The 17,253-nt window shown below is 41.5% G+C and overlaps 1 protein-coding gene across 1 annotated transcript in view; it reads right to left on the bottom strand.

The window, feature by feature from the left end:
• Positions 1–12,527, bottom strand: part of LOC130876384 (alpha-fetoprotein-like) — a 40,014-nt gene extending 27,487 nt beyond the window's left edge. Inside the window, exons 1-7 of the mRNA XM_057772894.1 lie at positions 12,443–12,527; positions 9,766–9,817; positions 9,488–9,629; positions 7,256–7,467; positions 3,733–3,865; positions 3,016–3,059; positions 1,565–1,694 (exon numbers count right to left, since the gene is read on the bottom strand). Coding sequence (XP_057628877.1) covers positions 1,565–1,694; positions 3,016–3,059; positions 3,733–3,865; positions 7,256–7,467; positions 9,488–9,629; positions 9,766–9,817; positions 12,443–12,527 — 798 coding nt within the window. The remainder of the gene's footprint in view (positions 1–1,564; positions 1,695–3,015; positions 3,060–3,732; positions 3,866–7,255; positions 7,468–9,487; positions 9,630–9,765; positions 9,818–12,442) is intronic.
• Between the last annotated feature and the right edge of the window lie 4,726 nt (positions 12,528–17,253).

The following is a 17,253-nucleotide window of genomic DNA, read 5'->3' as shown; positions in this document are numbered from 1 at the left end:
CTCACTGTGGGCACGCGAGGAATACAGATGTCTTACCACCACATCCAGCTTTATGTGAGTTCTAGTCCTCACACTTGTGTGACAAGTACTTCATTTATAAAATCCACTGGCAAATAAGTCAAAAGATAGAAAATCAAATGGCCACCCAAAGATAAGCAAATAGTGCCTACATGTGATGTTCAGAACCCATCCAGACTAAAAACAAACACGCCAGACCTCCCTAAAGAGTAATGAAAACTCTCTGGACACATAAACACTATCTTTGGCAAACCAGGAACCCCCAGAGCTGTTTCCATCGCTATCTGAACTGGGACAGGGTTGCCAGAACAATTTACCGTTACTTGAACTTGTTTATGAATATGAGACAATAAAATTAGGTAAGTGCAGATTGCTCTGGCTTGCCTGCTGCAGTCCATCCTGCAAGAGCAGCGGTCCTGCAGTCACTCGCTGGGTATGGGGACTGTTTATGTGTGAAGGAAAGGATCTTCTCAGATTTTGCTTTGTCTGAACTGGGTTCTATCAGGGCCATATGTCCCTTTACTTTTCTACCAAATGTACCCACTCTTCAGTCAGAAAGGATCTGTCAGTCTACCCGAAGAGAAGAAGCTCAAAAGGGGAGCACTTGCCTGACAGGCACAAGGCCCTGGGTTCAATACAAAGAGGCAGCACCCCCAAAACATGCAAAAAAGTGTTGTTCATGAGTCTGACCATTAGCCAGTGTTCTAGGAATTGGGAGTGACAGCTGCTGCTGTCCCTAAGTGGCAAAGCTGAGTGTAATACCGACAGTCACAATGATTACCGGAAGGTGTCACTTGGGCCTGCACTTGAAGATTGACAGTCTCGGGGATCTTCCTGTTCCCCCCCTTTAGCTCTTATTTCAGTGTGTGTCTTCTAAATTGTGCATGAGGGGACCAGAAAAGGTTGGGGGTGGAGGTCTTTGCCCACAGGCTTTTGAGTTTTTCCATGAAATGAGGCTTCAGCTTGTCCTGGTCTTCTCGTCTGTGGTGAGACTTGCAGACTCCACCAAAAATCATGGCTCGGGACTTGGCTGGGGCCTTAGCAGGCATGGGCAGCCTCAGTTCGCTCCTTCCTTGGGACTTGGGGACTTTATATTTGGATGTAACATATGTCTTTGTTTACTGCTCATGTCCTAGGTGTCCCACACCACACTGACAGGTTTCCTTTCCCACCGACTGACGTCAGATGCAACTCTAGGCATTATGCAGTTAGCGATGGAGAGTGGAATATAGTCCCAATTTAGTTAAAGGCCAGTTCCTGAAACCTAACAAGTTAAAGGAATGTGGGAAATGGCCAATGGGAAGGAGTAGAATTGGTGCACCGGTTGGGGAAAGAAAGGAGAGAGGAGGCATTCTACTGGTAAAAGGAAGAGGTCGTTACTTTTCTAGCTTTATTATTTACTGCTGTACTGTTGCTTAAGAATTTTAAACTTTTTATAGGCTAATATGGGATGTTGATAGAAAATATTAAAGCATTGCATATGTATGAAATTTTCAAAGAATAAATTTAATTAATAAAGAATTTTAATTATAAAGAGATGTCTTACCGTGCCCAGTGCACATGCCACTGTATTTCCTTCACAACAGATCTCATGCAGATTTTTAATATCTGTGGTCAATTTGGCAATTTCAGAAAAGTTAGCTTTAGGTTGCTTTTTAGTGAGCAGAATCAATTCTCTGTAAAGAAAATTAAGTCTCTTGAAAGAGTTTTAAGATGAGAATAGCATTTGGCTTTTAGTAATTATTCTATTTTTGAGATTATAATATAATTATACCATTTCTTTCTTTCTTTTCCTCAATATTTTAAATTTCTATTTCAAGTAACACAAAGCGTCTAAACCAGCAAGGAGGTATTTCTTTTAACTTTGGTTATAATACATAGACCCACACAAAGATCAAATCGCAATAATGTTCAATACAGCAATCTTCATCATTTAAGGAACTGCTATCAACACCGAGCTGCTGAGACACTGAAACACACAACTTGATAACCTGAGAAACGTTCTCTGTGAATCAACCTCACCACAAAGACAAACATATGAGGCACAGGGCTCCGTTGTGACTATTGACAAGTCTCTGGAGTTTCTCTGGAAATAAAATATCCCTGCCCTCCAGGAAGCCCAGTGCTGCTATCATTCACGGGGGAAGACAGTGATAAGAAAAATACATGGGTCCAGGCTGGAGAGGATGTATTAAAGTCAGCTCCATCCTTGTTTTCAAGAGAAAAGAGCATATGTTTGCCTCTAGTCTTTATGATAGAGGAAGATACAGTTAGTCTCTGTATCTGTCTATCTGTCTATCTATCTATCTATCTATCTATCTATCTTCATCATCATCATTATCGTTGTCATCATCGTCATCATTATTATTCATTGTATACCCAGTTGGCCTTGCACACACAATGTAGCCCAGAGTGACCTTGAACTCCTGATCCTTCTGAATCTACCTCTCAAATGATGGAATTATAAGCAATATGCCACCATGCCGAGCCAAGTTCCTGCATATGTTTTAAGTTTTACTTATAATTGTAATGATATGTATAGGCGTGTCTGTGTGTGAGAATGTGCATAGATAAGTTCATTTACCCAAGGAATCCAGGAGGGTTCCCCAGAGCTGAGTTACAGACCTTTGTGAGCCCATTCAGTGTAGCTACTGGGAACCTAACGGGTCCTCTGCAAGAGAGTGGGATATATTTTATCTCTCCAGCCCTAGGTCCCTACATCTTAAGGCCCAAATCAATTATACACTGAGGGATCTGAGCAACTGAGATAAACTGATGGAGGAGATAATGGGAGCAGCTGAGGACTAAGTGATTTCATACTCAACTCCTGTACCACTGGGCTATTTTTAAACAGAGAAGCAGCATAGGTATAGAAAAGAATTCCAGGCTTATCTGGACAGACATTGTTAAATAATGTGCAAATGACTTTTCAAAGTAGTTTAGGCAAAACAACTGGCCTCGCAGCAACACAGCCCACAAATCACGTAGGAAACTTACACCGCTCTTGCTATTTTGTCATCGAATTGAATCCTGATTTCACATGATCATCATTATCCCATAGAGAAGCAAAGTCTACGTGCAGTCCCTTTCCAGCTGACAAGGTCATATGGTGCTTCAAACAGGAGAACAGGGCAGGAATGATTTGCGAGGCTAGATTACAAATGGCTATACAGACTCTTCTTGGTCTACTTGAAGAATCCTCTCCGAGCCTTTGGCTACACATAAGCAACCCCTCTGGCCACTGGATGCTGTGAAACAGCTCAGACTAGCCCAGGTAAGAACACTACATGCACACGCTTGATATTGTACATGAAGAGAAGAGATCTTGCACCAATGCCCAGAGGCTCCAGCTCCTCCTGAATCCTAGATCCACATGTTATCTGACTGCAATTATATGAAAGTTCATGAGCCAGAAACCCCCAGGTGATCTACTTCCTGGATTCCTGATTCACAAACGTTAAAGGTAGTAAAATAATAATCATTGTTTTACATCTCCAAAATCTGGGTTGTAATGTTGACATATTTATTTTCAAGTCTGTCATGCTTCTCCCATTTTAGAACTGCATACCTTTTTTAAGAAACAAATTCTATTTACCAGGCCTGGAGAAAAGTCTGCATCTCTAACACAATGTGAGATGATGCTATGCTGCTGGTCCACAACCTACAGTTTCCATAGCAAAGCCCAAAATGACAACTGAGTTATATATACACTACCTTTGTCTGCAGGCACTCGGTTTTATTTTCTTCTTGACAACATAACCAAACAGCTGTTTCATAGCAAGCAGACATGGTCAAGATAGTGGGTCCGTATAAGAATGGATACCTTCGAGAAATTTCATAGCTGGACCTGAAATTTACAATTGCAAAGTTGTGTGGTTTGAAATTCAGGCACATATACCAATGTCGTTTCTCATAAACAGTATTTATTTATACTTTGTCTCTTTGGAACTTCTGGAAATTCTGGCAATTGAGATTTAGTAGTGCTTTGCCTAAAATCCTCCAAGACTCACTGTGAACAGGCCAGCAGGATCATTCCCTGGGTGCCCATGAAGTGACTGTAATAGGTGGGTTAAACATGACCAGAAATGAAATCCCCCCATGTTCCTCGAGAGACAGGGATGTAGGAAGTTCAGTTGTCCAAGTTGTGCTGTAATGCAGGCTTATTCATCTGGCTCAGGAATTGACTTGACAATTATTGATGATGGTCAGTAGCCTCTCAAGGTCACCCAGAAGTCCTTCCTAGACTAACAAAGTCAGTATCATTGTGCCTTGAGACTTGTCATGTAGTACTTTTCGCTTGTTACTAAATTCCCTGGAATTATGTTTCCTCACACAAGACCGTAGAACTTGTTCAAGAACAGACTCACACACACAGGGATATGCACTCAGCACAAGTCAACACTATAGACCAAACCTGTGTGTTCCCAAAGATCCATTTCCTTTTCCTATGTACTCAGGAAGACCACTTTCCCAGCCCCTGTAGTGAAGTTGAGAGTTGTGGTCAATAAAATATTAATTGGAATGCCGTGCCTCACTTCTAAGCTTGGCCACTTTTCTTTTACTACACTCTCGATCCTCTTTCCTTTATAAACATGTGTTCCCAATGGTACAGCCCAACACAGAGGCACGTGAGATTCAGTTACTCATTAAACAGGAATTTGAGCTGAGCTGGGCAAAACTGAGCTGCCAGATGTCCAAGTAGTGAAGTAAGTTGGGAAACCAAGATGAAAGTCACAGTTACACCACAGGTAACTATTTACTAGGGTGCTAAAGGGGAGAGAGAGCTAAAGGAAGACTTCTAGGTCTTTGATTCCATTGTCTCGCCCAATGAGCAGGCCAGTTGAAGGTCATAGAAATCAACCTAAGTATTCAACAAGATGGCTCAGTGGGCACCTTGGTGACCAGAGTTTGATACCTGGAACACAATTGAAGGGAGGAGGAGAGAAACGGCCCCATAAAGGTATCCTTTGACCCCCTACACACACATGCACATGCTTGTGCACAGTATCTTTCTATTCAATAAGGAATGACCACAGATACTGAATCTGCCCATTCTTGAGGCCCCTTGGGAAAAGCTCTGACAGTTTCATGGGCCCAGGGGGAAGGGTGGAAAATAGCACAGGAAACTGAAGCGGGAAGTGCCATTGCTGGAAGTCCTGGGAAGCAGGTCTCCGAGAGTAGGCACTGCAGCGAGGAGCTCAGCTCTGTTTGGGAGCACGGAGCCCAGGTGACACAAGTCCACAGCAGTGCCCTTTAGAATACCTGCTGTGCTTTTTATCTGCTGTGGGATGCTTTGGGGTTGCTGAAGCTTGTTGTAAATAGCAATATTTTAATACATGAATTGCTGTACTAATATTTCACCCTTAACACCAGGCATTTTAAAACTTGCTGGACATGTGATCCTTTAGTCCTTTCTAACTAAGAGTATGAGGGCACATACATCCTTTAAAAGCTTCAGAACTCTCTGAGGGCAGTTCTGCCCCTGTGAGGGTAAATTAAAAAAACTTGAGTTCCTCTTCTCATTTTGTCTAGTCTCCTCTAGACTGATGTGAGTAAAATCCATTATCAAATCACCACAAAGTTCCTAGACTCTGGGTCCATCAGTCAGATGTAGGATTATCCCTCATGTTAGTGCCTGACTCAAGTAGACACAGCAACACTCCATGAGAGCCACCATCTTTTGTTCCTCTCGTCCTTTCCTGACCCTTCCCTGACTTCTTGTTAGCACCTGTCTCTCATAAGATGCAATTCCATGCTGATTAGGACTCCAGACTATGAACTTGGTAATGCTACAGTGCTAGCTGTATCACTTGCCCCAGGATTACACAGTCCATTTTTCAGTTGAAGACTCACCTTCAATTGTAATTGTTTAATCTACAATTATTGCTTGTTTCTTGGCTCAAACGACAGAACCTGCCTCACACTTCTCAGATGCCCTGTCTGGTATCTACTGATGCTTCTCCCTAGGACAGTGCACTCTTGCTAGCCTCTGTCTCCAGGGCTCTCTGCTTTTTGACACCTAGTCATCTGGACCTTTTGCTGTACATGGAAGAATAGATATAGATAGATAGATAGATAGATAGATAGATAGATAGATAGATGATAGATGGATGGATAGATAGATGATAGATAGATAGATGATAGATAGATAGATAAATAGATAGAAAGATAGGTAGATACATAGATAGAAGATAGATAGATAGATAGATAGATAGATGATTGATAGATAGATAGATAGATAGATGATAGATAGATAAATAGAAAGATATATAGATACATAGATAGAAGATAGATAGATAGATAGATAGATAGATAGATAGATAGATAGATAGAAGGATAGATGGTGCCTTCTGAATTCCCTCATATGCCAAGCACTGAAGCCATCTTGATTTTTATGGTTCCAAAGAAGATGAATTCACATGGTGGCACTGGCAAGGTTACGTCAGCAGGTAAAGAAGAAGAAGCACAAGCTCACCTCCACAGGACAGGGTGGCCCAGGCCAAGCAGCACAGGTAAAAGACACCCCTGATATCTGGACTTAGATATTAGTCTACCATTTCTCTGCCCCTGGTCATCCCTGAGGTGGTCTGGGATGGTCTCCTTTTTGGAACAGGTCTGCTTAGAGGCCGTTCTTACCTCCAGTGTTATCTGCAATAGCCTGCTGCTTTACATGCAACACATGTACGCAGTGCAACTATTCACGCTGCTGAGACATTCATCAGGGGAAGGGACAAGGCTGCCTTCCTTCCTTGTTTCGTGTTCCTCACAGGGTGCAGGTGGGCCTCGTGGGAGTCAGCTAGAGCTATCAACAGTGGCATTGCTATCTTCCCAGAGCCTTGTCTTTCCTCTTGTCTAGTCAGGCTGGCTGCTTGTAGGCAGACACAAGCCCTCTTTGTGACCTTCCTCAGTGTTACAAGCTGTTTTAGTGCCCACATTTGTTTAGTGCTAGCGTTCATTTCCCACCCAGCTCCTGGTCTTCCTAATCAAGGAAGTGAGCACTTTATAGGGCCGAGTCATTGCTAATCTTCCACAGCAGATTCCCAGGCCCTATTGTTCCAACAGGATGCTAATTGACCACATTCTCCTTAGAAGAAAAAAGATGTATCATAACTCATTTACATTTCAATTCCTTATAATAAAGCATCAGTTTTTAGAGAATTTTATGTGCAAAAAGAGTCTGTCTTAAAATTTGGAAAATATTCTTCTGATGAGGCCATGACAAAGAGTAGTGGTTTACCTTGTCTTCAGTGACACGTGAGTCCCCTCATCTTTCTCACAGGTCAGCTCAGGCCTTGGAATCAGGGGTACATAGATGCGGTCTGCGTCATCTTTCTTAGAGGACAGGAAGCACTGGAGTCTTGCTGTAATTTCCATCTTACAGCAGTCACTGAACACTTGCTTGCCCACCAGCCCTTGGTCGTTGCAAATATGGGTGAGGAAGGTACCCATCTGTAGGAGGAAAGGGAGATGTGCAAGAAAAGAGTAGGAGACCGACATTCCCTACTATGGGAAAATTAAACTGGATGCACAATGCTGACTTTGAATCCAATAATCTCGGGACACAGATTTAATTTTAGTTATTTCATTTTGTGTGTACATGTGTATTCTTACATGTGTAAGTGTGTGCATGTGTGCACACGTATGTGAAGAGGCAGAGACCAATGCTAGGTCTTTCTCACTCTCCATCTTAACTCTAAAACAAGGTCTTTCAATAAACCTACAGCTATGCTGACAGATCAGCCAGCTCTGGGAATCGCTTGTCTCGGGACTCCACTGTCGGTACTGAGGAAATGGACGGCTGTGCCTGGCTTGACACAGATACTGGAACGTGCACTCAGGTCTTCACACGGGTAGAACACGCATTTCATCAACTGAGCTACCATGCCAGCCCCCAGGCATACTTTTTAAGGAAAAATCTTCTAGGTATTAATTTTCTCACATACATTTATCTGTTATATATGGTGAGGGGATGTGTGCCTTGGAGCAGGTAGAGAGGTCAGAGGACACTTAAGGGGGCCCATTTTCTCCTTGCACCTTCTGGGTTGCTGGTATCAAACTCGAGCTGTCTGAATTAGCAGCAAGTGCCTTTACTGAACCACATGTTGAACCCCTTCTAGGTTTTTAAATCTAAATCCACATATGCTAGTGTTGACCAGAGAGAATTTACCATTTCTTCCTTTCCCAAGAAGTTGCTTCATTCTCAAGCAATTGACAGGCTTTTGAGAAATAATTAGATATAATTCAGAATTTCCAAGACAAGATATTCTTAAGGAGAACTCTCCACCAAAAAAAAAAAAAATGCTACTAATTTGCTTTTTTCCTACTCGTTTTTAGTTTTGTTTCCATGGAAACATATTTTAAGAACTGAACTCTGAGTCAGTGTGAGTTTGTTGTCACCTTCCCAATGGGAAATGTAATCATTTCAATGTTTTTAAATGTTTTTATGTGGCAGGAAATGTTTGGCGTTTGGTAAACCTCATTTGGCATGCACGTTCCATATTTGAGGAATAAATACAAAAAAAAAAGCCATCTTTTGAGGCAGAAATAAAGAAGGGATTGCTCTAAAATGAGTGTAGCCACTGGCAGAATCTTCATTTAAAACATGGACTAGTGAAGATTGATGTCATCCCTCGCATTCAGTCTGAAACACTATGCACAGGCGTTAGTCCCGAGAGATAAAGCAGGAAACTCTACAAATCAAGAAAAAACGTTACTCCTTACTTATATGTCCATTATTTAGTGTGAAAATAACTGATCCTAAAACTCAGGGAGGGGATACGGAATGACTCAGTGGTTGAAGGCACTTGCCACCGAGTCTGATGACCTGAGTTCAATCCCTGGGACCCACAGAATCAAAGGAGAGAAATGACTCCTGAAAGTTGTCCTTTGACCTGTGTGTCACACACACACACGGTATAAACATTATATATATGCATATTTGTGTATTATATATGTATATATAATTTTAAAACTAAAAATTTTCTTTAGGAAATTCCTATTTTATTGGAATTGCAGGTCACAAGACAGTTTTATAACGAAACGATGATGTCCATTTTTTTCTAACTGAGAAAGGGATCTTTAAAAGTATTTGTCTCTTTTTCGTATTCTTAAGGAAATTCTTTTTAATGAATTTTAATTTTAGTTCAGTTTTCCAAAGTTCTTTATATGAAGATGTCAGATGCCAGCCTCCTGGTGACTTGGGCAGAGCAGTTCACATAAATAAGCTTACTGATCGTCAGGGCTGTGACTCATTCCCTCGAGTGCTTGGCCCTCAGAACCTGGGTTCCCAGAGAGAAATGATTAAACGTAGCTTTACAAGTCTACAAAGATTATATCTAGGGTGTGATTCATACACATACTCTTGCTTTGCAATGTCCTGTCTAACTATTCAAGCAGTCCTGTTTATAGCAACATCTTTTGTTTACCATCTAGCGAAAACCATAAGAAGAAAGCAATGTGATCCACCTACCAACTGGTGAGCGCACTCTGCAGGTGACTCGTGTGGTCTGAGACTCTTACATATTTCAGCACGATCCAGCAACTCTTCAGCTATGGTTTGGACCTTGGCATAAGCTGCATCCTGAAGAAACTGAGCAACCATAATGATGGCACTGAAACATAAGATCTGTGTGTTGAATATACAACGACTTTGCCCCTTCTTTCTTTGTTGTCTCACCCTATTCTCCCCAAAAGGACTTCGATTCAAATTTCAAACTAAAGGATATTGATAATGATAATCAAACTCACGCATCTCTTAGGTTTTCCTCCAGGTGATCCCGGCGGTTAATATGCTGCCTGGCTGGAAAAAAGGTCTTGTTTGCTGCTGTGGTTTGAATGCGTTTATGCCCCCTGACTTTCTGTGTTGAAATCTGAACCTGAGGTAAGAACTTGTAAGAGTCGTAAGGGTGGAACCTTCATCCATGGAATTAGTGTCCTTAAAAAAGAGGCCCAGGGGAGTCATTCATCCTTCTTACCACATGCAAGCATGGCAAGAAGACATCATGGGCCAGAAAGCAGTTATGTACAAAGTACCAAATATGAGAGCCTTCAACAGATACTGGTGTTAGCAATTGGTCTTAGACTCTTGAGCCTTAGGTACTGGGTGAACTAAACTTCTATATTTATAATTCTCCCGCCTTGTGGCATTTTTGGTAAAGTGGCTCAGATGGACTAAGACAACTGTGTAACAGGAAACTTCCCAGATTGAAAACCCACTTTAAGTTCGACAATCTCATTATCTGTCCACAAATTTCTAGATTTATTTTCATTGGCTGTAATCATAAGAACAATTTACCAGTATATATCTTCCTTTGAATTTAAACTGTTTCCTGTGAGTGATTTTTTTAAATATTCAAATACAGCTGAACTCTGTCACTGGTTATAAGTAAATCACATGTAGTTGAATTGTAGTTCTGAATTAGGGCCTGGGGAAATAGTTCAGTTGGTAAAGTTTTTGCTGTCTCAGCACAAAAACCTGAGTTCAGTTCCCCAAATTCACTTTTAAAAAAGAGCTAGGCTGGGGGAGGAGTGGGGATAGGGGGAGGGGAGCGGGGGGAGGGGAAATATGTGGGAGGAGGGGGAGGGAAATGGGAAACGGGGAGCAGCTGGAAATTTTAATTAAAAAAGAATAAAAAAATAAATTAAAAAAAAAGTAAAAAAAAAAAAGAGCTAGGCATGGTGGTGCAAGCTGGTAATCCCGCTGGCGAGGTGGGTGCAAGTGGATCCCTGGGGCTCACAAACAGCTGGCCTACCCTATTTGGCAAGCTCCAAGCCAATCAAAAACCAAATAAAACAAAACAACACCAAAAGACATTTTAACATGAGAGGAGGGAAGCTCACAAGGGCACAACCTTAGATAAAGGAATGCTGAGAGCAGCGGGAGAGATAGTCGTCCCCAAGGAAGAGCACACTAATTGGTTATCCAGTGCCATGTGGTCAGCTCTAAGGACATAGACATAACATTATACTGACTGAGCAGTATAGTTACACACACACACACACACACACACACAATTAAAGAAAAAGAAGCCACAAATGAAGGAGAGTGAGTGGAATCACTTGAGAGAGTGTGGAGAAAAGAAATGGAATCAGGAAATGGTGTGATTGTATCATACTCTCAAAAAATAAAAAAAAAATTGAAACTCAAGATGGGTGGCATCTGAAGAACACACAAGATTGTACTCTGCTCTATATATGCACACAAACACGCAATGCCCTGGATTCTTTAAACTTAGTGACTTGGTTAAACTCTTCTATTCTTTCATTAAAAGCTATTCAAAAGTAAACGTCAGCACTTGGGAATAAAATCCCAAACATTAACAGTCTGTGGGTCTTGATTTAGCGAAGAAAGCATCTCCCACACTTTGGATTGCTCATCACCTCCATTCTCAGCACCCACTCATCATACACACGTGCATCTCAACGGAGCTGTGTCTTCCTTCTTACACTAACGGTCTCTGAGGAACTAAGCAACTTTTGGTTAAGTAAACAATCATTAGCAATGACTATTGCCGCACACAATAAAGGCTTTAGAGAAAGCTCTTCAGATTTCAACTTCTATTCACGGAAGTAGAAAGGAAATAACTTCTTAGCATTTATGTATGAAATATATTTTAGTGTTTTGGGTGGGTATTAAGATTAAATGAGGGGCTGGGAAGATGGCCCAGCCAGGAGAGTGCTTGTTGTCCAGCTATAATGAAATATCATTACAGATGTGAGTTCAGATCCCAAGAACCTACTTCAAAAGCCTGGGACGGTGGCTTGCACCTGGGACGGTGGCATGCATTGTTGGAGGTGGTAGGGAAGGAGGATCCCTGGAGCTCACTGGTCAGATGGTCTAGCCAATCAGTGAGCTGCAAGTTCAGTGAGAGATCCTGTTTAAAAACAATAAGGGTTGAGGAGCAACTGAGAAGGATGCCTGATGTCAGCTTCCAGCCACTACATACACTTGCACATATGTCCATAAAAACATATGGACAGGAACACACCACACTCCACACATGCACGTGCATACACACATACATGCAAAAGAGAAAAAAAAATGTGTAAAGTAAAATGTGTAAAGATCATCATACTGCCTAGTAATGATAAGTACAAATACCGGAGCTTCTATTACTGTGTCTGCAGTCATTTACAGTTTCACTCTATTTAAATTCACTTAGCCAGTTCCAAACATCGGCTCAAGTGTAGCGTTCTCTTATCTAGGATGGGAACAAGGAAGGAAGGCTGAAGTGAGATCGTCCCAGGTGAGTGGCATCACTGAACTAGCCTCCTTCCTGTAGTCGCTCCGCACGCTCGTGTCTAGCAAGTTCCAGTGACTCTTTAGACGGGGATGACCGCTGAGAAAGATAAGCTTTTCTACACACATGGTCACTTAATACTTCCTTACACTCAGGCCACACGGGCATGAGACGGGGTTTCCTACCTGCATGTAGTAAACTTGTTTGAAGAGGCTCACATTTAGTGGAGCTGAAGAAAGCAATAAGAAATAGAGTTTTAATAACCTCCATCGTTTCAGATGAAGTTCCACCATTTGAGAGAAATGAAGACTTTCTATTCTTTACAAGCCTTTATAATTAACCATTAACTTGTCGGGTGAATTTTTTTTTCTTAGTGCTCCCTTGGATTCTCGTAAAGTTGAAGAACTCTGCAATGAAGAAATGTTGGCGTTCGTTAATGAGTACAGGATTTTAAAACAAATAATGTCGACCTACAATTTGTTCAAGATTACAACACACAGGCCTTGTGATAAAAATTGATCGGCTCGGTTTGGTAAATGCCGGCCTACAAAATCTCCTTTCGCTGAAATTCTTGTTTACATGGGCAGAGTTCTAAAGAGACAAAGAGAAAGCAAACTACCCCTGGTCAGACAAGTGGTCAGAACTCAGGTGTCGATGCTGGGCGCGCTTCCAGGACTCTGAAGGGAGGAGCGCTGCCAGCAAGCACGAAGGCATGGCACCTCTCGGCGAGCGCTGGTTGTCAGCCCGGACTACCACACGGCTTTCTCTCTTGCAATCATACTCTCATTGTCTGGAAGGGATATTAAGACTGATTCCTATCACATGCTGGTGGGCTCACAGGCAACACTTCAGGTCCATCTACCTTGAGAGCCTACACAGCCAAGGGTTGCACTGTCTTACCTCCTATTGCTGCCTGTTTGCTGTTCGTCTAGTTCTTAGGTCCAGGGCAAAGGAATGGGGGACTTGATCAGTAAAGAGAAAGTGTGGGGTCATGTGGACATCAGAATGTCAGAGAGAGGAGATTGCCTTTCCTTCCCTCAGTTTCTTCATTTACAAAATGTGACCCACCTGCAGATGAAAATTCAGTTTTCTCCAAGGCAGCCCCACAGCGAAACAAACTACTCTTACGGGTAGACTGCATGCCCAGCAGTAGACACCAACAGAAACTAATTCGGTGGCACCTTTGGGGGAGGGTAGGCCTTGTTTCATAATGTTGTATTAAAACCTTTTAAAATTTTTATCTTATTTTTTTTTAATTTTATTTGTATACATTGTCTCTCTTTATACCCTACAGGTCCTTTGAATACATCATGGCTTCTAGTTTAGTGTTGTTACGTAATTCCTAGGTGTGTGAAGTAGTGGGTCTGTTTCTTGTGCATTTTCTTGAGTTTTTTTCCTTCCGTTTCTTTTGTTTGTTTTGTCATATTCTTTTAGGTTAGTTTTTGATTTATCGTATTATATTAAATTATTATCCTTTAGAAGTCTTTTATTTTTTTCTAACGAGAGACAGAAAGGAGCTGGGTCTGGACGGAAGGAGAGGTTGGGAGAAATTGAGAGGGGTAGAGTAAGGGGAAACCGTAACCAGGATATATTCTGAGAAAAAAAAAATCTATGTTAAATAAAAGGAAAAGAAAAAGAGAATTCCAAAGGCATATATATAGTCCATCAATTGATTCTGCTACCCACATGTTCCCTTTTCTGCCTTTCTGAAGAGGAACCTGTCCGTGTGTGTGTGTGTGTGTGTGTGTGTGTGTGTGTGTATGTGTGTGACAAAGTAGACAGAGATATTTTCCTAAAAACAAAACCAAATTGGTTATCATTTAGACTTGGGTTGCACGAGCTTAAGACTATGAAAGATCCTGTGGAAGAGAAAACCTTGGTTAACAACAGAAAGTTACTGTTGATCAGTTGTCATCATGCTTTGGGGTGCCTTCTGAATATTCTTAATGTTCATTCTCTCCATTCTTTATATTTGATTGGTTGGTTGGCTTCGGGTTTGGGTTTTGAGACAGGTTTTGACTATGTATCACAGGCTGTTTCTGAAAACATGGTCTTCTCCCCCAGTCTCCCAATTTCTGGGATTATAGATCTGCAGCACCACTCCAAGCTAGCTAGCTCTCCTGCCGTACATCCTCAGCAGCGTTCCCTTAAGATCTTATTCTAAACCTCCTGGGTCTACAGAAAGGGAACTGTTAGACCAGTGCTAATTCCCTGAATGAAAATGCCAGACTGCCACCCCATGCAGACTTCACTAACTAATCCTGTGGCCCACGCCAGCCCAGTCTTAGAATTCCTCATAGTTCAGCCACATCAATAGATGGTAATTAACACTGGGACAGGGAGGGGGACAGGGATGTACAAAATTAATGCTGCCTTTTTTTAAAAAATCCAAATTTAAGGGTGGAGTCCTCCTCTCAGAAGTATTTGAATATTGCTAAGAGTTTCTTGAAGACACAGAAAGATACTGTCATCTTCCATCAGAGACTAATGGTAGAATTCAGACAAGTGGTGAGGATTGTTTAAACAGTGGTCAAAGGATGGGACTCATGATGTAACTCATTCTGTGCAATTTTCCAGAAAACAGTCAATTAAAAAAAAATCTTTTCATGCTGGCCTTTGAGATTGAGAAAAGAAAAGTATCCAAATACAAAATAAAATTGTAATTTGGGATTGTGTTTGTTTGCTTGCTGGAGACAGGGTTGTGTTATCTAACTGCCTGTCTCAAGATTCAGTCTTCTTGCCTCAGACTCCTGAGTGAGAGCTGGAATTGCAGACATCTCTACCATGTTCACCAGTGAAGACATTTTAATAAACACTATCTTCACAGTGAACTGAATAACCTAACCTTGCCCATGTAGAGTTCAAAAGGACCAAGACCAGGACTGGATTTCAAAACAACCTCAGTGCCTAGTGAGCATGGCTGTACCATGAGGCTTATTGTGCTTCCCAGCACCTCTAGAATGCTGTAGACGCCTTCCTGCATCAAGTCCAAGTGTGTTCTACTTGTCACTCAAGTCCTTGCTATGTATGTGAGCATACGTAGCAAGTTTGAGGTTCCCTCGACTAAATCCTCTCTTCTCCGAACAAAGGGAAACCAGACCGTGAGAGTGGGCCTTCCTCCCTCCTCTGCTGTCATCCCACAGCCCCCCTGACATGTGCGGGGGTTCTCTGGCGTGGCAGCACTTTCCTTTGGTGGGACAACATCCTTTGTGACTAAAGTCTGTGTGGTGGCAGCACCTGCCAGAACTCAAGCTTTACATCTGTGGCCCAGAGCCAGTCTTGATTCCAATATTAGGCATAGAGTTGAACTAGCCAATCCTGTCTTCTTCACTCCTGTTTATAATCTGTTACATATTGTTTAAATAAATGTCCTTATTATGCTCATTGGTAAATAATCAAAAAGCAAAAAGCTTTATGAATTTATTCATAAATTCAGTGTTATCATCTGGTGGCCAATGTACTTGGTAATGAAGTTAGTATAGTGAATGAAGTTAATATAATAATGAAGGGCATTTATTCCTAATATGGTAGCATACCTTACAAACACACACACACACACACACACCAACAAAAGACTCCACAAAATCACAGAGTCTAAGGCCCTACATCAAGTTCATAGCAGTAAAATCTGAAGCACCTTCCACTACCACACACGCATCGTCAACCATCACAGTGCTCTGGCAAATGTATATGTGTGAATATGTATTTCTGATCTTGATGAAGGTATTGTGTTTGTCCAGCTCATTTAAAACTGTAATGTATAATTAAGGAATATAGGTTAATAGATAATCATCTATAATAGTCAAACTTGTAGTCATGTTAGATTTTCTAGATGGACAGAGATGTATTTCAGATGGATAGGCATTCTTTAAACCTTTTAAAGACTTTCAGAATATGACCATTTAAAATGTTTAAGAACTTAGGACTTTTCATGACAATGAGACACATCTGCTCCTGGCAGCACCAATTACTTCAAGAGGAAGATGAGCATTGAAGAGCCTACTTATGGAGTTTGTTAGCTATTGGGCAAGAAACTGCTCTTGCCTGGATGGCTTGATGAACTGGACATGCAGAACCCGCAGAGAAATGACTGTTGAACTTGTCTAAATGTGAGATGAATCTTCGGGGTTCCTGCTTCATAAAAGAGTCTGCCAGACTTTCTGCAGAACACAGAAGAAAGTGACTGACAAACTGCCAATATAGGCGGAACTGTCTTTAAAATTTCCTACTTAGTGAAAAAGTCTGCTGGGTACTATGGGCCTAAAGGCTGAAGATGGATGCCCCAATGGTACAGAAGAACTTGGGTGACTGTCCAGGTAGTGAGATGTCTCTGTCAATTCTAGAGTTTTGGAAGTTGCTTACAATACAATTCCTGTTTACTTAGATAGTATTATATCCTTCTGGAGTCTTTAATGGAGTTGAAGAGTATATAATAATAATACAGTTTTCCTTAGTTACAATAAAAATAAAGTAAATATAAATATTATAACTATAATTCTTGCATGACACCTGTTTTGTTATATGAAATTTTACTATATTAAAGATAAAACCTTCTTTTTTATTTAAACAGAAAAGGGGAGGTGATGTGGGATTCCCCTCTGTATACTATGAATACCATTGGTTAATAAAGACATGGCTTTGGGCCTATTGCAGCACAGAATTGGGCGAGGTGGGAATTCCAAGCAGACAGAGGAGGAGAGAGTAGGTGGAGTCAAAGAGAGGCTGGATGCTGGACAGAGCCTTACCAGTAGGCCACAACCATGTGGCAATACACAGATTACTAGAAATGGGTTCATTTAAGATGTAAGAGTTACTAGGAATACACTAGAGTCATTGGCCAAGCAGTGTTGCAATTAATATATTTTCAGTGTGACTATTTTTAGTCTGGGTGGCTGGGAACAAACAAGCAGCCTCAGACAACACACTGAGGACAGATAGGCAAGTCAGAGGAGTCAGGATTATGAAGCTCAGAACCATGCTCAGGCATTTCTGCTAA

This window comes from Chionomys nivalis, chromosome 6 (genome assembly GCF_950005125.1).
Source record: "Chionomys nivalis chromosome 6, mChiNiv1.1, whole genome shotgun sequence".
Taxonomy (NCBI): Eukaryota; Metazoa; Chordata; class Mammalia; order Rodentia; family Cricetidae; genus Chionomys; species Chionomys nivalis.
Note: the sequence above shows the minus strand (reverse complement) of the source record. Positions and strands in the feature narration are given on the sequence as shown.